Source organism: Candoia aspera, chromosome 5 (assembly GCF_035149785.1).
Source record: "Candoia aspera isolate rCanAsp1 chromosome 5, rCanAsp1.hap2, whole genome shotgun sequence".
Taxonomy (NCBI): domain Eukaryota; kingdom Metazoa; phylum Chordata; class Lepidosauria; order Squamata; family Boidae; genus Candoia; species Candoia aspera.
The window spans coordinates 36,023,606-36,047,861 of NC_086157.1; the positions used below are offsets into that span (position 1 = coordinate 36,023,606).

Genomic DNA, 24,256 nt, shown 5'->3' on the forward strand with positions numbered 1-24,256 from the left:
ACAGAAATCTAACCCCAAAATTGAGAACCATTAAAACCTTTCCTGTGGATACTGAGGTCTGGTGTCTTTTTAGCAACAGAGGGCACACAAAATTATCCATAACAGAACCATGGATAACAAGGGCCACTTGCATATATAATGTATAGCAGAGGCTGCATATGGATTGTCAAAACTAAAACTGTTGTTCCATGACTACAGTTTGCTTAGTCCACGTGCCACCACTAAATTAGATACAGTTTCATGATTCCGTAGTGAATACCGTTTCTCTTATTTCACACCTTCCCTGCCCACAGTGGCATGTTACATACTTTTCACTGTGTCCAGCTGCATCAACATCGGTTATCCTTGCATGACAGGATCCAGGCACCATTGGCTGAACAGGCTGACTGAGTAGCAGTCTAGGCAACCAGAAATTAAAGAACATACTTAATGTCAGTGAAGAACAAGAAAATTGAACAGAGGAGGAAGAAGAGGGGAATTATTAATATGCCTGTCAGAGTTGCATGCTTTGGAGGCAGAAGACTAGCATCTGAACCAGATTCAGGAACACACAATTCTTAGATAACAAGAAATTCTAACCTTATTATCAAATGTGTAAATTGTCTTCTTGTCCTTATAATAAAAGGAGAGCCATTCCTGACTGAAAGGACCTACCCATTGTTGTTGCCCTGAGACTCCTTGTTTGTTTGTTTTCTTATAATGATATCCCGCTTTTTCTCTAAGGAGCTCAAGGTGATTTCTATAGTGTGACTCTTCATTTTATCCTCATAATAACTTAGTGAGGTGGGATGGTCTGAAAGAAAATGAACTCCGTGATGAAGCAGGATTGGAATCTGGGAATCACAATCCAATCCTCTGACCCCTACACCACTGTTTAAAACTATATTTTAATATATTCAAACACAGTATGTCACAGTATTTATTTATTCAACATGTATGCTGCCCACTCATGGTGGCTTTCTGAATGACACCTACAGTATAATGCAGTGTTTCTCAACCTTGGCAACTTTAAGATGTGCAGACTGGGGATTTCTGGCAAGTTTCTGGGGATTTCTGGCAAGTTTCTGGGGATTTCTGGCAACTTTAAGATGGCTGGCTGGGGATTTCTGGGAGTTGAAGTCCACAGATCTTAAAGTTGCCACTATAAACACAGGTATAATGTAATAATAAACAGTAAACATCCACAATAAAGTATAAACAATAAAATATTCCTACTATAACATAAAAATAAATACTAAAACCATGACAATAATTATAAAATTTTCCTATAACACTCTATATTCACAAAACCAAAATTAATAATATCCAATAAATAATACCATTCCCTTGTGAAATTAATTATCCTAATAGAATATACAGGAAACAAACTCTTAATTACATACAAGATGACATTCTACCAAAGGCCATCCAGAAAACTCAATCTAATTACAGCTTTTATTTGTGTGATATGGTATCATTGTTTTGTATTTCCTACACAGATCAGAACTCATTAACCATGGGGAATATACTGTACAACACAACACTACTGCATAATGGTGGTAACTAGTTTACTTCCAAGTTGATTGTAAAAGTTTATCCAGTTTGCCAAATCAGAACAGAGAGAATTATATGCAGTAATGTGTAACAGAGCACTGTGAAGCCTTCTAATACGGTGCTTTGCAACTGAAACGAAGCAGCTCTCTTAGAAACATTAAAGGCTGTTAATGGCTTTTGCAAGGCTCATAAACTTGCTTAGAAAGCTGGTTCTAGCTGTCTCCATACATACATGTCTGCATCCACATTTATTTTGCTGTTGTACATTGTGAAGCAACTTGTTCTGCGCACAGTGAAGCAACTGTATAAGCCGTAAGTATCATCTGAAGTAGCAGTTAACTTGGTGGTATGGTGAAGGATGACTTTACCAAGGTGACGACTGGGGAAGGCAGTGGCAAACCACCCCGCTGTAGCCTGCCAAGAAAACGTCACGAAAGCGGCGTCCCCACAAAGGGTCAGACATGGCTCGGTGCTTGCACAGGGGACCTTTCACTTTCATGGTAAAGGAGTTTTTTTTTTAAATTCACATTTTATTTTAGGCAGACTTTTTTCTATTTCCTACATAATTGATTTTTTAAATTTTGCATCTCTATATGTGTGGTATTCTTTATTTTAGGGGCACTGTAAAGTGAGTTTAAAGGAAGATAAAGTATTTTCCCTAACATAAAAAAAAATAGATTGCTAATGTCAACTTCTAGATAAAAAATAAAAAAATGTATTTCTGAATTTATTCCCTTTGTATATTTTTCAATATGCTAATCTTCCTGATAAGATAGATAGATAGATAAAACTTTTATTGTCATTTCACTATACACCAAGTATACATTAAAATGAAATCTCAAATAAGAATACCATAATTACTACAATATGTAATAGACATTCTTTACGCATTCCACTCCTCTAATCTTTATGCCTAAGAAATATCAGTCCTACACCCAGCATGAGTTTCCATGGAGTGAGAAGGGATTATTAAGAGTTCAGGAGTCTACTAGCCCAGGGGACAAAACTGTTGCCTAATCTAGCTGTTCCACATTGGATGCAGCGGAACCTTTTCCCGGAGGGCAACAAGGAGAACAAGCCATAATGGGGGTGGAAGGGGTCACTAACAATATTTCGGGCTGTGGACAGGCAGCATGTATGTCCCGAATGAGAGGAAGTGAGATTCCAATTATCTTCTCTGCTGCCCTCACCACCCTCTGCAACTAACTAAAACTAACCTTTTATATACCTGTATATTCAGGATTTTTATCTGGAACATAACAATTTTATGTAACCTTTTAAAAATTTATACCTGTTCTGTGTTCTGCATAACATTGCTTACCATGAAAAGAAATAGCAGGATAGGTTATGCATGTATGTCTATATGTCTGTTGTCTGTTACAGTAATAACCTAAGCATCTGATATAACTGCAAATAATGATAAACATTTGACTTAAAAAAAGAAAAAAACACAGGCTTATTGCAATTCTTTTACCTTAGTTGTCGATCATGGCCCAAGTCTGCAAGGCTGTGCTGGAGGCTGCTATCCTGGGCAATAGCAGGAGATGGTGCTATAGCCAAAGAAGGTGGGATGCTCAAGGGTGAGGTTAAATTGCCAGAAGAATGACAGCTATCTTGAATCTCTTGTGAAGTTCTCACAGATTTCTTATCCTAGAACAGTTTAAAATAATAGTAAGGGCAACCAGAATCAACAAAAAAGTATTGGGTTTATTTCACGGTGCAAAGTTAAAACCAAGTCGTGAATATTTTCATACAATTACCATTTAGTTCTTTCTCATAGGTAAGCTGGGGCAATGTAGTTTTATTGGCAGCAATAGTAGAAGAAATTTGCCGTTTTGCTTTTTTTCCATATCACCGTTTTGTAGGCAGCCTGATCTGCGACCATGGGTGGTATCCTCTCCGAACACACTAGCCAGCCAGACCCCGCTTAGTTCTTTCCAGGTCAGCCAAGGTCAGTTGGCATTGCCACCTAATGTGCCATTCTTCCTCAAATAAGTCATTACACTATGTGCACCCCTTAAAGGTCTAGTGCTGCCTATTTTACAATTGGAATATGGGGCTGGTATTATTTCTCACATTTTGATGAACTTGGACAACTGTAGTAAAAGTACAAAGTCACTTTTGGGATTTCAACTAAATTGCAGGCCATGTGTGCTGTATTAAAACCGAGCATGGAACACCATGAACCACTTTCTGTTCTGGAAGATATATTTCCAAAATTTGCTGTACCACGCCTAGAATAGTGGATTTTCATGATCTGGAAGAACAAAAATATCACTATTTTCCATGCAAGTTGAGATAACTTTACTTTCCCTGCACAGCCCTATTCTGCTTACAAGTTCTAAAAGCAAACTCAAAAAATAAAGTCTAGATCCACCAGAAGTTTGACAATGCAAACAAAGAAAACAGGAAAAACCTGTTTTTGTATAGGTTTAAATGTCACCTTTTTAATGGGAACTTTATCAAGAATTTATCAAGAATCAATCTAAGGGCAAGTTAGTACCTGATTTAACAGAACACCTTCCTCTCCTATCAGCTGATGGTCTGTTGTTTGTGAAGCTGCAGTCTGCTTTTTAAGATGGGGCCTTGGGATAATCTGCTGCTGAGAATCAGATACAGACTTTCCTTGAGGTTCTTGGTCCTGAATACTGCTAAAATTCAGAGATGCTGTTGGCTGCTGTAAAAACATCTGGAAGAAGCAATTTAAAAAATATTTCAAGGCAAGAAATACCTTAAATATTTTAATTTGTATCTTAAATAATATTGATGAGTGGGGCAAGTCATAAGATTGAACCTAATCTAGTATTTAGCAGCAGTTTTTTTATTACTATTATCAGAATTTAGTACTAGAATGGGCATGTGGAACTGTATTACATCTGAGGCTAGGAGAAAGGGTTTTCTCCTGAGAATATATGAAATCTGGTGTCTCTCAGTTTCTAAATCAAATTCTAGTTTAAATTCAAATTTATTATGCTCTATTATGAATCTTTTTTCTATTTGTTTTAAAACAGGTAAGATGCATAATTTATAATTAAGAAATTGCAAATCTCTAGTCAGGTGAAACTATGGGAAAAAATAGAAAAGAATAAAGTTACCGTATGTAGCCCTAAGATAAAGATACTTTGTGCATGACTGCGCATGCAAAAATCTTAATAGTAAACATTAGAGTATTAGAGAAACCAATGTAACTACATATTCAGGATATGATGAAATATATATGCCTTATTAGAAATTTATCAGTAAATGTTTCTTCCCTGAAATTATGAATAATTTATACAGTATACAGTATGTTTGCATGTGTTTTATTTACTTATTTCTCACATTTCTTCACTGCCCATCTTGCCAAGCGACTCTGGGTGGTGTATGTATGTATATGTGTGAGTGTATGTGTATGTGTGTATCTGTAGCTCCATCCATCCCATAATCCATCCCATGATAAGTATACAGCACCCCTTTTCCATTTAGTAATTGCCACTTGCTAAAATAAAATAATTTTATAAATTATTTAAATAAACAGGATAAAATAAGGTAAGGTAAGATAACATAATTTGTTTAAATAACATGTACTTTGTGGTATTCTGCTAACCTGTATACTAGAATCTTGTACCACGCAGAGCTGTTCTTGGATTTTCTGCAGCTCTTCCTGCTGCCACTGAATGTTGGCTTGCAGTACACGAGTCCGCTGCTCAAGCTGGTTTTTGATGGTTTGGAACATAGCAAACTGGGCAGAGAGCGTAAATCAGAAATAAAGATTATTGAGTCTTTTTCTACTACTGTAAGTTTGGTCGATATTATGAAAGCGGAGGGTCTCAAACATGCAGCCCGCAAGGTCATTTTCTGGGACATACAGCGGCTCTTGGGAAAGAATGGGGCAGAGTGGTAAAAGGGAGTGGGCCCTGGCCTGCTGAGCCCAGCTGGGCCGCGTGTTCTCCCCTGGGCTAGAAAGAGAGCAAGGCTCCGAGCCCGGTCCTGCATCAGCACATTGTTGCAGCCAGGCCAACGTTTGCTCTACCTGCCCCCATAGTTTTGCCTTGTAACACCTTTGGGGTAGGAGAACAGCCCCATATGTGGACAGGGCAGAGCAGGGCAGGGCATTTGTTCACTCCTGGGTCTATGTTGAGACCCTGCTGGGGCCAGGGCCACTCAACTTGCTACTGCTGGCATGGAGCGTTGGGTCTGTTTTGCAGTGGAGAGAGAGAGATAGACGGACAGACAGATATAGGATAAATTGATGTTTGGTAGGGCATGTTGTGATGCTCCTAATTTTCTTTGTTTTTGACTACTAGACACATTTATGTCAATATATGGGGGCTTCCCATGTTTCAGAGTCCTCAAGCCACCCTTCATGTAGCACTTGTAGTGATCTCAGTTTGAGACCCTGGGGTAACTGTCCTAGATAACTCATATGTACAGTACAAGTAGTCCTCGTTTAGCGACTGACTTGTACAGTGATCGTTTGCAATTACAACAGTGATGAAAAAGTAGCTTTGCGACCAATCCTCACATTTACAACCCTTGCAGGTCTGTTAAACAAAGGAAAGCTAAAGTAAGATCATAAGCACAGTTGCTGTTTCACTTAGCAACCACTTTGCTTAGTGACTGAGTTGCTGGCCGCAACTGTGGTATAAATGAGGACTACCTGTATCTGGGAAGCAATATACTTCAATATACAGGCTTTACCCATAAGGCACCAGTGAATCTTTCCCTTTTATGATAAAATGCATCTATTTTCAGTATCGCTTGGTTTCTTAAATGATTTTCGCCTGAAATATCTTGTTATGTAATTAATATCTTAACTGAAGATACATTTCAGCTTTTGAATGATTTTCTCAGATAGGGAAACCTTTCTTCTTCGTGAAAGAATCTTTAATATGGAAATATGGACAAGTAAGCTTTGGTCCTTTTTCTCTAAAGTAGAACTGAGCCCTTGCTTCCTTTTAGAACTTGGATCAGCCAACTAAATTACTTCCCCACCTCCCCTACAATAACATAGTTTTATAAAACGTAATACAATTTGGACTTCATTATGCACTGAGAGTTAAAAAGAACCCAAGTGCTTTTGTCATTATTACTGTACTCGTTAACTTTTCTAATGTTCGCTTTGTGTTCCACTACAGGGTGGCAACAGTAGCAGTGGCGAGACCTCGATGTCCAGATGTTGCATTCCTCCTAATGCTGGGGGAACCAGTGGCAGAGAAAGCTTCCAGATGTAGCGAAATGATTTGGTTTGCAGGGCAGGGCACGCTCAGAGGAGTTACTTCTTGCCAGTGTGAATAAAATTGTAGTATCATATTCTTCCAAATTGAATTAAAAATGAACATTTCACTTAAACATTATGCTTCCTCTTTGGAACAGATTACAGTTCCTTGAAATTTAAACTGTGAAAATATATCTATAAATGCCAACAGAAATATGTGGATTTATTGTTAAGTCTTACTTGAGCAGTTGAAGGTTGGTTAGGCCTCTGTTTTGGTAGGTCCTGCTGTATGGTGGGTGATCTTTGCAAGGAGGGAGACTCCAGGATGGGCTTTGTTACTGTGGCTGTAAGATGATATGTCCATGGCAAAAATCATTATAAAATGATAATATTTAATGTTCTTAAAGTTGTAAGACTGTTCTTAAAGTTGTATATTCTTAACGTTCTTAAAGTTGTCTGTGTGTATGTATGTGCGTTTGTGTGTGTGTATACACACATACACACACACACACCCTATAAACCCAGCTATAGAGCAAATAGACCAGACTGTGCAAACTATCTGATTGTGTCATAGACATCCCTACCTCCATCCCCAATCCTCGATCCTGCCTGCATCTTTTTTTTATATATTTTGTGCAGCAAATGCATTACTGAGGTCATCACAGGAAGATCCATGCAATTTGCTTTTAAAATATATATTTATGGTTTAATGCTGAACTGAGAACAAGGAAGTTCATGTTTTTTTCTTGTTCTCTGCTTCTAAAATGTGCTGGGATGAGAAGACTGACATCTTTATGTATAGAACTGTACACAACTATCATAGTTTCACTTGTTTTCACTATGGCCAATATTCATTACTTAAGAGAGAGGCCGCTTTTAAAACCTCTGTGTCAATGTGCAGCTTCAGCATAGCTATTCTTTTAATGTTCTGGCAATTTGCATGGCCTTTCTTAAGCACACAGGCATTTTAAAATAGTACTTCTTAAAGGCCTGTTTGATAAGTAGCTTAAAGTTCCTTTGCTAATCTCTAACAAGTAGCTTGAAGCCATATCCATTCTTTAGTTTTATTTACTTGCAGTTTGGGGTTCATTTATGTGAGAGGAACTAAGTAATTATAAGGGCAAAGGTGGATTCGAATTTTGACCAATTGTTAGAGAAAAATAGGAATCAGAAAGAAAGACAGTTATAATATCACAGGCAGGGACTGTTTATTATCATCTTTTTGAATGCAATATAATAAAATATCCTCTGATCTGTTTTGGGTCTTTTCATTTAGCTTTGAGGGAGCGTGTTTTTGTTTTGGAGGGGGTTCAAGGTCAGATAAAATTATTTTTAAAAAACTAAGGTCCAAAGTTTTGTAATAATGTTCAATTTAAAAGATTTGAACCAAATGTTTCCTGTGGCGTGACTATTCCTTTTTCTACTACCATAGTATCATAGCTCTATAACGAAAACAGGTTAGCATTTCCTGGAGCAACATTCTGAGAGACACCATTCATCCAAATACTTAAATCTGTATTGTTGACTTGGTTCAGACCTCACCTCAACCATGTACTTACTAGGTGGACTTACTAGATGGCTTTATGGAAGCAGTCTAGCTGGACATAGGCAATGGGCATGCAATCTAATTATACGGGCCACATGAATCCACTGATTATTACTGGGAGTGGATCTGACGGACTATGGTGGTCATTGGAATAAAAATAAGAAGAAAAAGAGAATCCTCAAGATATCCAACTGCAATAATAACTTTGCAGGTATTTTCCGGATTATATTGTTCATAATGCTGTATGAACTTGCAGAAGAGCACCTGATTAACCTATAATTAAAACATCAATCTTATTCATTGCTATGAAAGAAAATGTTGAATATAATTCAACTCAATTTCTAATTCATTTGCCTCCTTTTAGAGCAAACCAGGAAATTGATAACTAGGAATTTGTAACTGGAGAATATTATGTGACATTTTTAGTACCAAGTAGCAACCTGATCCTCTGCATGTATTCTGAGCCCTATTTGCTGGGCATATGCGTCCTAAGATCTGCAGCTTTAATTCTTGCACCCTTTTAATTTTCTTGTGTGAGTATTTATCCCATTCTATTCCTTCTCTTCTTGTTACCTTTATGAGAGTAAACTTGTATGAGTTTAATCTTTTAATTATCTCTTACACAGATTATATTACGATCTTTATAATCTCTTATATTGGGCCAAATAATACATTTCAGTTCTTCACTTCAAATTAGTATTTTCAGAAAAACCATAACTTACATGCTGTTTCAGGCAAGGATGAAGGTAAAGATTTGTGTAAACCTTGAGAAGACATAGAGAATATCTGGCTAGTGTTGAGAACCGTTGTGCCTAATTCAAGTGATTTAAAATGCTGTTGAGGATTCAAATCTGGGACATTGTCCTTGAAAACAAAACAAACATTATCTATTATGCTAAATATAAATGTAGTTAGAAAAACCTTGAACTAGTGTACAAGTGAAGGAGGTATTTTTGATATTAACCACACACGCTTTAGAACACAATTTGAGCCTCTTTCAGAAGTTCATCTGGAGCTCCATATGTCCAGTGAACACAAAAAAGAGTGACCACAGATTCTGTCCTGCCTTTGCATCTGAAGCATTGCAACATGCTTCTTCAAAATGAGTGCATGTATGCACAGAAGATATGTATCAGAATGCACACAGGTGGCTGCAAGTTACAGTAGTCAAGCCCCAGGTAGTTGGCAAACCCAAGAAGAAAGAACTACATGTATTTCTTGCAGAAAAGCATCATTAACTTTAGTCAGGGATAAAAATATAATCTTGAAAACTAAATTCCTAGGCAGACTTTTAGAAGCCAATTAAGGCAGACCAGAGTCTCTTTACTTTAAAGCATTTCCTATCCAGAATTCCACACCTGAGTTAGGGTTAGGGTCTTGTCACACCCACTGAACTTGCTTCTTGCAGTCTTTCACAACAGTACCTCCAACTAGGCATTAACTAAATTATGTGGCACTCCAATTGCAGTCAAGAAATAATTGCTTCTTCTGGAAATAATATAATGCAAAAATAAAAAAAAACGCTACATAAAATCTGAGAGTTAAAATCAAAAACATCTGGAAGCAAAACTTTTTGAAAAGCATATAAAAAAAATTATCTTCTCACCCCTATGGCTGGTATGTGTCTTCCTCAACCTCAGGTCCTCTACCAGAGGCCTGGGAGTTTGAGGGTTCTGCACAGTATCTTAGCTGTTCCTAGCACTGCACTCTTCTGGACAGAGAGCTCTGATGCTGTTCCTGGGATCTGCTGGAGCCACTCTCCCAGCTTAGGAGTACTGTTGTAGTAGCATTCCATCAATTCCAGGTTCTCTTGTCTCGTCCATGTATGGTTTGTTCCAGTAGCCCACTTATCGTCAGATTGTCCTGGTTCCCCAACATTTGGCATGGACCTTGATAATCCAGGCGACATCCAAGCCGTCATGACTCTCCTAGTTCATGTCACTCTCATATTTGAGGATGGCAGGTAAAGCATTAAGAGGTCTTTGCCCAAGGGCTCCTACTGATAAGGTAGGTACTAGCCAGGATTCGAAACCCAGCTTCCCACGTCAAAGGGCAGTGCACTAACCACTACCCTATCCAGCTGCTTATCCAGCTGAAAAAGTGTGTGTGTGTGTGTGTATAAAAAATTCACATGAATTCAATACAATTACTTCATAACTGCTGATGCAAAAAAATGGAAAAATTAAACATAGGCATACCTTTAATACTGAAGAGATGATATCTGTAGGTGCATCTTCTAAAATCAGATTTTGCTGCCTTTCCACTCGAACGTCTGCATAACTGATTTAACATTATAATTTTCCATGGAGAATTATATCCATTCTATCATTTTCAAGCTCCAATACATGTAATTAATTCTTTATTACATGAAATGTGAATGTATTATGCAATTAAAACTTGCAGTTTATCTAATCCATACAGATATAATGGATTACATTTTGTATCTACAATGTTTATCCATATGTGAAATAAAAAGAAAATATTGGCTGTAATCATAGCATTCATAGGACAAGGCTTCAGACATGGATTTAGAGACCCTTAATGGCTCTTCAGATGCATAAGTACAAGTTTCGTAAGTGCATGTAGCTAAAATGTAAAATTTGATGACTTCGGTTCATATACCTTACTGCTATCACTGGCCATATCTCTATACTTTGCTACTGCAAAGTGTGTTATATAACCTATAAAGTAGCTTTACTTTCCAAACAGGCAATGTATAGTAAGATTTAACTTTGTTATTTTCTTTGGAATCCAATTATTTATTTATTTATCAAATTTATCACCACCCATCTCCCCCACAAGCATGTCAGTTTGTTATCAGTTCCTAATAAACATTAGAATTCCTATTTTTATTCCCTATTTTGAGCCAGTCCAGGTGTTATTTCCAATGTCACCCCATGCTCAATGCAATCAACAAGATTATCCTCATCTAGCTATCATGACCATGAAAAGACACAATTCACTGCAGTCTCAGTTATAACCTCTCTGCATATTCTTAGAACTTTGTTAAGTATTTCATAGATTTAAGAAGTAGCCACTATGCCACTTTTAGCCCTTTCATTACAACCACCACCATAGAGGGACTAAATACTTATTAAAGTTATTTACTACGTTTATTTACAATTCCCCAAAACTCATAAATTATTGACTGCTATTTTCCATGTCATGTAGAAACAGACAGCCATTGCTGTCTACTGAGTGACCCTTAAGCTACATCTGCACATTCTTCTTCTACATCAAGATCCCTCCTGATTGGCATAATAGACATGTTAGCTGATTTTCCATACCTCACTACTGTGTGAGTGCATACAATGAATTCTGGTTTGGAGTTCCACTGGTGGTAGGTGATATAGTAATGTGTTCGTAGCCAGATCCATTGTTGTCCTTTGGTCAGAAATCGATAGCAGCAAGACTTCCCTTTGCCAAACTGCATCACTATTGGTGGCCATAAAAAATAATATTTCAAAAACATTTCAAATATGTCAGTTAAAAATAATTCTAGGAGATTTATAAATTCTCCAGCACACTCAAATTTCCCTAAGGATACAAGAATTCCCTTTCTAAACATGAAATAATGCATAACACATAAAAATTTATAATATATGCGTTTGTTTGATTACATGTGATTAATAACCAGGTACGATGGAAAATATTATATGGATTCATCAAGTTGTATTTTTATATCCAGCACATGCCTTTTGCCACTGTTGTGGCAACTTATTGGATAAAGACCCTATATAGTATATAGTATATACTATAGCTAAATCTGCATTATTAAAGTGCAGCACTTGCAAGCAATTAGTTCAATTGTAGTTGGTGAGGGTAGCTGAGTTTTACTGCTATACTATATTATTATTATTATTACTACTACTACTACTACTATTATTTTATATTTACTTTCGACCTGAGACTGTAAATAAAATTTGATACTGTGGCAATAGTAAAAGGAAAACTGCTTGCATGCTGATGTCTTTGATTAATTAAATGAGATGGCATTGTGCCTTGAGTTTCCTTTCTAAAATAAAAAAGTGAAATAGAAATCTGACCTTATAGAATCATAGAATCATAAGGTTGGAAGGGACCTTGGAGGTCTTATAGTCCAACCTCCGGCCCAAGGCAGGAATCCTCATACCATCTCGGACAAATGGTTCTCTAATCTTTATACAGGTCAGGAAGCCACAGTAGGGACCAAACATGGCGAAACAGACTGGCTCCAGGTTGGCAAAGGAGTGTGACAAGGCTGCATACTCTCCTCTTATTTATTCAACGTATATTTATTTATTTATTTATTTAATTTTTATCCTGCCTTTATTATTTTTTATAAATAACTCAAGGTGGCGAACATACCTAATACTCCTTCCTCCTCCTATTTTCTGCACAACAACAACCCTGTGAGGTGAGCTGGGCTGGGCTGAGAGAGAGTGACTGGCCCAAGGTCACCCAGCCGGCTTTCATGCCTAAGGCGGGACTAGAACTCACAGACTCCTGGTTTCTAGCCCAGCACCTTAACTACTAGACCAAACTGGCTCTCAAACTGGTATATGCTGAATATATATTAAGGGAAGCTGGATTGGGAGAAGATGAACATGGTTTTAAAATTAAAGGAACAAACATCAGTAACCTGAGCTATGCTGATGACACTATCCTGATAGCCGAAAATGCAAAGGATCTGCACAGATAGATTTCTTTAAGTCTGACTTGTAGATTTAGGATTAATATTGCAAGGAATGGGCCATGTTCACTTTGATACATTTTCAAATTAGCTTTTCTTAATTCCACATTTCAGTTTTTGCTAATTAGTAATTCCTGAGTGCTATATCTGCACTATTTTACGTCTATAACTTCTGAGGCTTAATAAACTGAATGAAGAATAAAGTGTAGCCAATTAACTTACATTATGAAAATCACTTTTCTAAAATACTATAACTACTTTTAAATAATACTCCTTAAATTCTAAACTACAGACTTTTTTTTTAATCTGTTCAGTTGTGTCCGATTCTTGGAGGCTGCCTGGACAAGTCCCTGCAGTTTTCTTGGCATGGTTTTTCAGAAGTGGTTTGCCATTGCTTCCTTCCTAGGGCTGAGAGAGAGTGACTGGTGCAAGGTCACCCAGCTGCTTTTGTGCCTAAAGCGGGACTAGAACTCACAGTCTCCTGTTTTCTAGCCTGATGCCTTAACTACTACACCAAACTGGCTCTCAACAGACATTTAGCTTCTGCATAATTTTATAAATGTTATGTAAAACCGAATAGATTACAGGTTTACAGTGTTATCAGTTCATCACCTGGTTTTAATTTTTAATACAACACAGAGAAACAGCTGTATCATTGAATTTTCATGCTGGCAGGAAAGCAATACTCACAGTGTTCATGGCATCGTGCCAAGAGCTGTAGGTCATCTATATGATAGTAATCATAACCAGAAGTACCCAGCACTTCAAAAGGCAAATATCCTATAATTGGTGGGGCTCTGTATTAAGATAAATAATTTCGTTTGAAAATTACAAATAACCAGAACTTCTGTAACCCCTTCCTTGGTCCAACAGAGGAAGTTCCAACATGCAGAAGCACAACTGACACACAAGGGAGAGATGTGGCATTGCTGCATACTAGTGGGAGACAGGAGGAATATATAAGAATCTCTTGCACGAATCTTACCAAATTACTTTTTTAAATGTTGTAATAAGGAAACAAAGCAGAAGAACCCAAAGCAAAAGCAGAGCAAAAAGTTAATTAATTTGTAACTGAGAGCAGTACAAGCTACAAGACAAGTCTCAAAGGAAAAAGAATGAATCCCAGGTGGAATTTGAAAAAGAAAAATGTAATGATTAAAAAAATAATATGATTTTAGGCAGCGCTGCGGCAGTAGGTTGGGGAAAATACTCCTAGAACTTGGCAGCCATGTCTTAAAGTCTTTTAAAGGAAGATCCTTCCGAGTTAAGAGTAATGGAAGGATATCAAATGGCCTGTCACAAACACAAGGACAGGAGATGCATGGTAGAGAGCTGTTTTTTTGTCTGCTTGTTTAACAACCAAACATTAAAAGTGTAGATAACACTATCATGTAGAAATTTTGGAGTACCAGGTTGTAAAGGACAGACATATTAGAAACAAGATACATATAAATTAATAATGGTTCCATTATTAAAACTATCCATAATTTGTCTATCTGGGTCAACACTGAAAGCTGTAATTAATCAAAATTAAAGTGGGAGCTGATTTTCTACGATCTGCCACCCTTTTACAATCTTTTGCATCATATTCTGTCCACCCAGATTCCCAGTGTTTGAGTTGGGCAACCTTATAAATGCTGGAAATAAATAAAAGAATAAAAGTCTGGAGGGTGCCCAATTCTAAAAAGCAGCTTTTGAGGAGATCAGCTGCTTATGTGAGTAATGGTAATATTAATAAGTTTACATGGCAAATATTGGGTCCCTTATTTCCCCTAAGGCACCCATGGTCCCATTTTTTATGGCTAAAGGACCCCCCAGAATTGCATAACCAAAATTTATCAGTCAATGACTGATCTTTTTGTGTGCTTTGGATTTTTTTTATTTTTTAAAACAAAATTAGGCCTAAAATTAAAAGGGACGCGGTGCCGCTGCGGGTTAAACCGCTGAGCTGCCGATCGGAAGGTCGGCGGTTCGAAACCGCGCGGCGGGGTGAGCTCCCGTTGCTCGTCCCAGCTCCTGCACACCAAGCAGTTCGAAAACATGCAAATGTGAGTAGATTAATTGGTACCGCTTCGGCGGGAAGGTAACGGCGTTCCGTGAGTCATGCCGGCCACATGACCATGGACGGGTCCTTAGGGACAACGCCGGCTCCAAGGCTTAGAAACGGAGATGAGCACCGCCCCCTAGAGTCGGACACGACTGGACTTTACGTCAAGGGAAACCTTTACCTTTACTAGGCCTAAAATTGGGTTAAGATTTAGAAACCCCATGCAAATCCACCCTGCCAAAACGGGTGTGGGATGGGGAAATAACTGAAAATTTCAGTCCCCTCCTTTTTTTTAAATGCACCTTCTGAATTTAAAAGAATTAACCTGCCTCTACTCCATAGTGAGAACACTGTTGGCTACATACCTACTCTGTACATTGAAGAAACACACAGTATCTATGGGTTTATTTTAAGATTCTAACAAAGGGAGGGAGAAGTGTCTATGCAGATGAATAGAATACCTAACGCTTATTTTCTCTTATGCAACAGCCCCATATTTATGTTACCTTGGAAAGTCCAATCCAATTGATTTCCATGTTTATTTAAGAAAATATACCCTTATGGATACAGTATTGTTTTTGATATTTGCCTTGATTCTAGTTTTTGCATAAACTTTAGGAGAATATGAATATCTATATCTATATCTATATATCTTCTGTGTACTTTATTGTCTCACTAAAATGTCCAATGCAATCACCTTGATTTATTTTCTTAAGTTTTTTAAATATATATCTATATTCCACATATATATCAAGACAAGTAAGTAGCTCATATTGTATATGTCATATACCTCCAATACTTACAAAAATTATTTAATATTTTCAAACAAATGCTTGACATGGTGATGGTTGTAATAATTTATGCTATTACACAATTATTTGGAGAACAAGCCCAGCACTATTTCGTAGAAATTAATTTACGTCACAACACTAACCAGTTAGATAGATAGGCATTGTTTTTACTAACCTGTGATCCAGAAATAAAAATTTCCATTCCAAACTGTGTCTTGAAGTGAATTCCTCTAAAGGTTCTTCAACTATGCACATTTCCTATATTAGAATTAAATTCTGTTAAGTGACAGTAGTGCCTTGCCCCGCATTCCATCTGCTCCTTAAATGTCAACAGGGAACACATGAAATAATAAAAACAAAAGACTAAAAAATTCATCTATTTATCAAACAGCTTTCTAGTTATTCTGTCTGGCTTATTAGTTTTAAATGATGCAAAATATATTTTTCTGGAGGTCATTATGATGCTTTATGATTTCTGAAAAAAGGTTAAATGTTACGGGTCATTGTTATATGTTAGAAATTCCTGGCAATAAGGATTCAAGTAGATGCAAAAGAAGGGGAAATTCCATTATGAAGCAGACGGTATTGTATGTTTGTGTTTGGTTTACAGCATGCCTCTTATGCTTAACTGAAGCACTTGCATTTACCAGAATCCCACACCGACCTAACAGACACTGTAGATGATAAATACTGCTGCAAGCCCTTTTCTTTTGTGGTATACAACTCAACTCAAGCTGAAATTAAAAGAGTTGACTGAGTCTTACTATACATCATGACCACAGAAAGATGAATCTCCAATAGGAGTCTATTTTATAAGACATCTCTATAGTAGTCCCTGTGCTTTGGCCTAATTAATGCATTGCATTAAAAAGGAAAAAAAACTAAAATTATTTTTTGCAGGGTTGATCACAGTCACAACTCATTTACGTTTTTGCCTACACATGCACAAAAATTGGACAAAAGACCAAATTAATTGCATTAACATATGTGAGAAGAAACCAATCTCCAAGGAAAAATCCAAACAATGTTCATAAGATGACTGGCAATGGTGTCTGCAGATAATAACTTGATTCATTTTTTAATGCTTTCCATATTTATATCTATTTCCATTCAGGATCATATACCTGTATACAGCTTTCCCCAGTCTGGTGTCCTGTAGACAGACTGATACTACAACTTCCAGAATTCCTAGCCAGTATGGCTGTTGGCCACTGGTCATTTGGCTGAAAATTGTGGAATCATAATTCCAACCTCTCCAGAAGACATGAGATCAGAGAACTTACAGACTATTATCCTCTCAGACTTTTTGAAGGAACAATACTACAAGCCATTTTTAATAACATTACAGCATATGCATCATGCATTTGTTTCATTATGTTGTAGATGGCTGTTAGGACTTAGACCTTGCATGAATGTGGCATCCCTCAGCCTGAAGAAAAGCCTGGAAAGGAAGGCTGGAAAAAGGGTATCACTACTTTAATGAATCTGCTCATTAACATTGACATAATTTTCAAACTGTTGCCATGTTTTTCAGGCTGCTTTAATGAATAGCAAGAAGCGCTGAGCTCATTCTCTCACAAGGTCTGAAGCATTTCTTCTAAGTCATTTCTGAGGCATGCACAGCCCTAGATATCAGTAAGGATATAGGGAAAAGAACTACTATTCAGGCCTGCAACTAGGGTCTGGGTCACCCAGGGCAAACATGGATTTCATGCCCATTTTGGCACGCCCCCTCAGTGCTCATTTTGGTGCCCCCCCAGCATGGCACCTGGGGCACATGCCCTGCTTGCCCCCACCCAGTTGCAGCCCTGCTATTATTATTGGTAAGACTCTAAGACAGGAAAACTTGCCTTTAAAAACTGAGGGGTGGCCAGCCGAACAGTAGCAACAAAGCAGATTTGTTTTCCTTGTGATGTTCTATAACCCCTTGGAACAGCATCATCAGATCCATTACAATCAGACAGAGGCACTGGATAAGAAAATTAGAAGGCAAAGAGTTATGCCTTTCTGGCAAATTGGCTTCAGCTAACTGCTTTTATGCACATGAACTGTATTAACATGGAACATCCCACAGAGTTATATCTGAATGTTCTATTCTGGCTGGGTATACTGTATGTACATGTAAGTATGTATAAGGTGAATCTATAATGTCCCATGTCTTCTAATGTGGACACTGCTGAACAGAAGTGATGTATATGAAAAAGGATTAAACTGGGACGAAGCAGGTATAAAGAGGTACAGAATTCTATAGGCATTTATCTACTAGAAAAGCTTATTTCTGATCATGGAACACAATTGGGAGAAAGAGAGCAAAGACAAATGCCAACAGAATGTTCTTCTGCCTGTTGCTTAACTGCCTGAAAATCACTTTTTGTTATATAGTGGTTCAGCATAGTCCGAGTTAAAGACAGGCATGCTGCAATTATTCCACTATCAGAGACCACATTCATATTGATGAGATTAAAATTAATTACGTGTCTCAGCTTAGAAGGTTGTTTCTGAAGGGAAGTTTACTCTTTAGCTGCTTATTTTTCATGCCTTAGAAGAATATGACTATACATAAGAATAATTACCTTGAAGTAAAGTGCACTGAGGAATTTACTTCTTAGTAGAAGTATGATTTTGTACCATTTCCATAACAACACTTATTTACATTAGCCTTTCCCAGACGGACACTCTCTTCCTGGAGGGATCGGGGTAGGGGAAGACTTATTTTGAGTTTCTGGTTTAATGTGTGAAACATCTGCTGTTTATGCATTATTTAACATTCACAGTTCAGCATTCCCTGGGGTTGACTTCTTGATGCTTGAATAGAGGACTGCAGCCTTAAAGAAAAGGTGGGCAGCCAAACATTTAATTAATTAAGTAAGTAAGTAAGTAAAGGTAAAGGTTTCCCCTGACGTAAAGTCCAGTCAAATCCGACTCTAGGGGGCGGTGCTCATCTCCGTTTCAAAGCCTTGGAGCCGGCGTTGTCATAGACACTTCCAGGTCATGTGGCCAGCATGACGACTCGGAACGCCGTTACCTTCCCGCCAAAGCGGGTACCTATTGATCTACTCACATTTGCATGTTTTCGAACTGCTAGGTGAGCAGGAGCTGGGATTAACAACGGGAGCTCACCCCGCCGCGCGGTTTCGAACTGCCGACCTTCCGATCGACAGCTCAGCGGTTTAACCCGCAGCGCCACCGCGTCCCCCTAATTAATTAATTATCCCACCTTTATTATTTTTATAAATAACTCAAGGCAGCAAACATACCTAGTACTCCTTACTCCTCCTCTTTTCCCCACAACAACAACCCTGTGAGGTGGGTTGGGCTGAGAGACAGTGACTGTCCTAACAGCCAGGAACCACGCTGAGACAAGGAATAGGTCTCTAGTGTTTTATTACTGCTACATTAGACAGAAAAACCTAACAAACTGAAGAAGCGTGGGAAAAACCCAGACAGATAAACCCCAAAAGTTAAGGCGGATCTGATCTGTGTCTCTTTGAATGGCTGCTTAACTCCTCAGTACTACGCATGCGTTTTCCCCCCTGGATAGGGGCCCCCTCCTGCTCACCATCAGTACTCATGACATCACCCTCCCCTCCAGATTCACATTCCATTTCAGCCCCCTCCCTTCCAGAGGTCTCATGAGAGTCCATCTCCCCCTCCAAGTTCCCATGGGAACTGGGCAACGATGGAAATTCTTCAAAGGAAAACTCCTCCAAGGACGAATCAGTGCTGTTCTTCAGGTCTGATAACGCTTCTGGCCCAGGTGGCTGCTGCTGGAAAATAGCTAGATAATTAGAAGATTCTTCCCCCCTCCCCCTTGGGAAATGCAAGCCTGAGGTGGAGGGCTGCGGCTCTCCCTCCTCCTCTCTCTCTGGCCTAAGAGCCTCTGGCAGGGGTGGAGGTTGCCAACTTACGAACTCCTCTGCTTGGGATTCCTCTGCTTGCTCAGTCAAGTGAGGAATCTCTGGTAGAGTGCAAGGCTTGGGTTTCCGAGGGAAAAGCTGATGGAATCGTTGAACTAGCACTGGTGCATGCACATCTCTGGCATTTTCCCACACGTGCTCTTCCTCAGGGTACCCTTTCCAGTGGATGAAATATTGGATGCCCCTTCCCCTCCTCCTAGAGTCCAGAATTTCCTCAACTTCATATTCCTCCTCCCTCTCCACAATTACTGGAGGGGGGGGGCATTTATGATCGTAAGGTACTTGGGGGAGGGTCTTTGGCTACCAAGGCTCTGTGAAAGACTGGATGGATTTTCATGGATGCTGGCAGCTTTAAGCAATAAGCCACTGGATTTATCTGCTGTACCACAGTGAAAGGGCTGACAAACTTAGAGTCCAACTTCTTGGAGGGCCTGGTAGAGGTCAAAAACTTGGTAGAGAGCCATACTTTGTCTCCTACCGCAATCGCTGGCCTCTCTTGTCTGTGAGCATCTGCAGCTCTCTTGTAAGCACTCTTTGCCTTGTTCAGCTGCTCCTTTAACAACTCCTGCACGGCTTGTTGCTCTTTAAGAAAATCAGCCGCGGCTGGGACAGTTCCCTGCTGGGAGGAGGTGGGCAACATCTGAGGTTTAACCCTGTAGAGTGCTTGGAAAGGAGACATCTTGGTAGAGGATTGCACAGAGTGGTTATAAGTAAATTCTGCAATGGGGAGCAGGGCTGGCCAATTGTCTTGCCGATAAGTGGTGTAACACCTGAGATACTGCTGTAACCATTGGTTAATTTTCTCAGCTTGCCTGTTACTAGCTGGATGATGCGATGATGATAGGTGGATCTGGACCCCTAATGACTGGAAAAGGGCCCTCCAGAACCTGGAAGTGAACTGAGGGCCTCTGTCACTCACCAAGTGATTCACCATGCCTCTATACCTAAAAACATGGTCCATGAACAACTGCGCTGTGGCTTGCGCAGATGGGAGGCCCTTGCAAGGAATAAAATGCGCTATTTTAGTGAAAAGTTCCACCACCACTAGTATGGAAGTCAGCCCCTGGACCGGGGGTAAATCAGTGATGAAATCCATGGAGATTGTATCCCAAGGCCTACTGGGGGTGGGTAGGGGTTGCAAGAGTCCTGTGGGCTTCCCTGGGAGAGGCTTGTCTTGTCTACAGGTATGACAAGAAGCAACGTAACCCTTTATGTCTGCAGTCATCTTAGGCCACCAGTAGTCTCTCAGAGCTCTATGGAGAGTTTTGAAAACACCTTCGTGGCCTGCCATTTGATGGTCATGGCAAAGTCTCAGTACTTCTTCCCTCAATGAGGGGGTAATGTATAATCGCCCGCTATGCCAGAGGATTCCTGCCTCCACATTAAAGGGGGAGGGAGTGTCTTGCGGGCCCCTCTGGAGGTCATTCATCCTGGCCCTGGCATACGGGTCCTGTTGCTGTTGAGCTCTGACTCTTGTAAATAGGTCCTCTGCTTGTCTGTCTGCTGCTAAAATCTCTGTCTGGTTCCCCCTCATAGACTGATCAAAGTTGTGAGGTTGTAATATAGTAGCCTGTACCTCCTGGTGAGTAGCAGGGATTGCCTGAATAGATCAAGACAGGGCATCTGCCAAACAGTTCTGTGCCCCGGGAACATAAGAAATAACAAAATTGAAATGGGAGAAAAACTGGCTCCATCTGATTTGGCGTGGGGTAAGGGATCTGGTGTTTTGTAGAAGCTGTAAATTCTTGTGATCGGTGCAAACCTTCACAGGAAAGGTTGCACCTTCTAGCCAGTGCCTCCACTCTTGAAATGCTGCTTTAATTGCTAGCAACTCCTTGTTAAAAACATCATAGTTTCTCTCTGCTGGTGAGAGCGTGCGGGAGAAAAATGCACAAGGGAGCAATGTATTCTCTGTTTTGTTTGTATATTGCAATAAAACAGCACCAATAGCAATATCTGAAGCATCTGAATGCATTATGAATTGCTTTGTGGGATCAGGTGCTTTAAAAGCAGCTGGGATGCAAAGAGTTGCTTAAATTCTTGGAAGGCTGCTTGCTCTCTCTCCCCCCAAATGAATTTTGATCCTTTCTTCAAAAGCTGTGTGAGGGGTTTAGCCCTGTCACTAAATTTATTTATGAATCTCCTGTAAAAATTGCAGAACCCTAGAAATTTTTGTACCTCTTTCACATTTCGGGAGGGGGGGGGGTTGCCAAGAGAGAATTGCCTGGACCTTAGAAGGATCCATGGATATGCCTTCTGTTGATATTTTATAGCCCAGGAAATGTAATTCAGTTAAATCGAAGGCACACCTCTCTAGCTTGGCGAACAGCTTGTTCTCTCTCAGTCTTTGTAAGACATTACGTATATGGGTTACATGAGTTGTAGCATCCTCAGAGAATATTAATATGTCATCTAGATAAATGACCAGATACTTATCTAGTAAATCAGAGAAAATTTGATTCATAAATTGGGAAAATATGACTCCTGCATTAGACAAGCCAAAGGGCAAAACAAGGTACTCAAATTTACCAAACCTGGTATCGAAGGCAGTCAGATATTCATGGCCCTCTTTCATCCAGATCAGATTGTACGCATTCCTGAGGTCCAACCTAGTAAAAATGCGTGCTTTCTGTAAGCAATCCAGCAGATCAGATATTAGGGGGAGTGGGTAATTTTCCTTGACCGTGACTTTATTGAGGGAACTGAATTCATGCACCACTCTCATGGGTGCCTCCTGGTTTGCCGGTGCCAACTGGTCAGGCTTCTTTGGTACGAAGAAGGTAGGAGCAGACGCTTGGGAAGTAGATGGTCGGATGAAACTCTTTTGGAGATTAGAATCCAAGTAATCCTTTAAGGTGGCTAGTTCTTTGGGGGACATGGGATATTGTTTCCTTGTTGGAATCTTGGCTCCTGGTATCAACTCAATGGTGCAATCACAGTCCCTATGGGGGGGGGTAGTGCTGTGGCCTCTTGTTCACTGAAAACGTCTGCGAAATCTGCATACTTGGCTGGCAACTGGACCCCCCCTGCTTCCGTGACTGCGTTGGTTCCTGGAGAGAGGAAAGCGGCTTGAATCTTGTGGTGCTGGCATTCCTTAGCTGGGAAGGAGACTGCTCCCGTAGTCCAGTTCAACAATCGGTTGTGGATCTTCAGCCAACATCTGCCCAGGACTATAGGCACATTAAGTGATGCAGTAACATAAAGTTGGATCCACTCAGTGTGGTCTCCCGTTGTTCCTTGCAAAGGTTCTGTGAAATTTCTAATCGGCCCTGCCTTGAGGGGCTGGCCGTCAATGGTCTCAACAACTATGGGACGTGGCAATACCATGGTCGGGATGTTGAGGTCTTGTACAGTCGGTACATCAATAAAATTGGTGGAAGCTCCAAAATCCACGAGGGCCTCTAGCTTGACCTGGTGCTCTGGGTTTATGTGCATTATGACTGGTAAGTAGTAAAAGGATTGCCTGGAATCCTCGGAATGAGCCCTTCTTAATTGATTGATGGTCTCCCTGCTGAGCTCTGTGGAGGGAGGCCGACAGAGTTTCCCTGGTTGGAAGTAGAGGCGGAGGTGGCTCTCGGATCTGCTGCTTGCCCTGGGGCTCTTACGGAATTTACTTGGCTTCTCGCTGGGCAAGCTCTCACCATGTGCCCCTGGACTCTGCAGTAGAAACAGAGGGCTCTCTCTCTCCTTCTCTGTCTCTCAGCCTTGGAAATAAGTCTCCTGCTTGCCCCGATCTGCATTGGCTCCTTTGGTCCTGAGTAAAGATATGCTGTGGAGAGAGCTGGAAATCCTGGAAGCACCCTGAGGCCCCTGTTTCTCCCCGGCTGCATCTGTCTGAGCTCTTCTAGCCTGGTGTCTACGACCACGGACAGTTGATATAAACCTTCTAGGGTAGCTGGTGTTCCCTGGTGCACTAATTCATTTTTTAGTTCTTCATCCAGCCCCTGTTTGAATTGGTCTTTCAAGGCTCTCTCATTCCAGTCCAGATCTCCTGCTAACAGCTTGAAATCAGCAATGTAAATTCCCACTCTCTTGTTGCCTTGCTTGAGCTTCCGAATTTCCCGGCTGGCAGTGACATCTCTGATCAGGTTGTCAAAGTGTGCTCAGAACCTTGCCAGAAAATTTTGGTAGTCGTTGAGAATTGGGTTGTTGTTCTCCACCATGGGAATAGCCCATTTGGCTGCTGGGCCCTTTAGCAGACTTAAAATGAAGGTGACTCTGGTTCTGTCTGTGGGAAACTCTGCCGGTCTGCTGTTGAAAAACATTGTGCACTGTGTGAGAAAGGTTCTCGACTGTCCTGCTTCTCCTCCAAACTTCTCTGGTAGACTGCCCTGGGATCTCAAGACTACTGGTGGAGCTGCTGCTGCTGCTGCTGGTACCGGTTGTGGGTTAATCAGAGCTGGTTGTTGTAACTGCTGTAGCATGGCTGCTTGTAATGTGTTGACCTGGAGATCTACTGTTGTTGATGTTGTTGCAATGCTGCTGCCAGTTGTTGGATGGCCTGCCGAATTTCCTAGTTTTCCGAAGACATTTTCCCAAATGTCTCTTCCTTT

General features: G+C 40.0%; 1 protein-coding gene across 1 annotated transcript in view; it reads right to left on the bottom strand.

The window, feature by feature from the left end:
* NPAS2 (neuronal PAS domain protein 2) overlaps nt 1-24,256 on the bottom strand; it is an 81,275-nt gene that overhangs the window by 7,153 nt on the left and 49,866 nt on the right. Inside the window, exons 8-18 of the mRNA XM_063304404.1 lie at nt 17,637-17,755; nt 15,962-16,044; nt 13,639-13,745; nt 11,564-11,711; nt 10,475-10,556; nt 8,999-9,140; nt 6,971-7,074; nt 5,120-5,269; nt 4,037-4,222; nt 3,008-3,183; nt 309-398 (exon numbers count right to left, since the gene is read on the bottom strand). Coding sequence (XP_063160474.1) covers nt 309-398; nt 3,008-3,183; nt 4,037-4,222; nt 5,120-5,269; nt 6,971-7,074; nt 8,999-9,140; nt 10,475-10,556; nt 11,564-11,711; nt 13,639-13,745; nt 15,962-16,044; nt 17,637-17,755 — 1,387 coding nt within the window. The remainder of the gene's footprint in view (nt 1-308; nt 399-3,007; nt 3,184-4,036; nt 4,223-5,119; nt 5,270-6,970; nt 7,075-8,998; nt 9,141-10,474; nt 10,557-11,563; nt 11,712-13,638; nt 13,746-15,961; nt 16,045-17,636; nt 17,756-24,256) is intronic.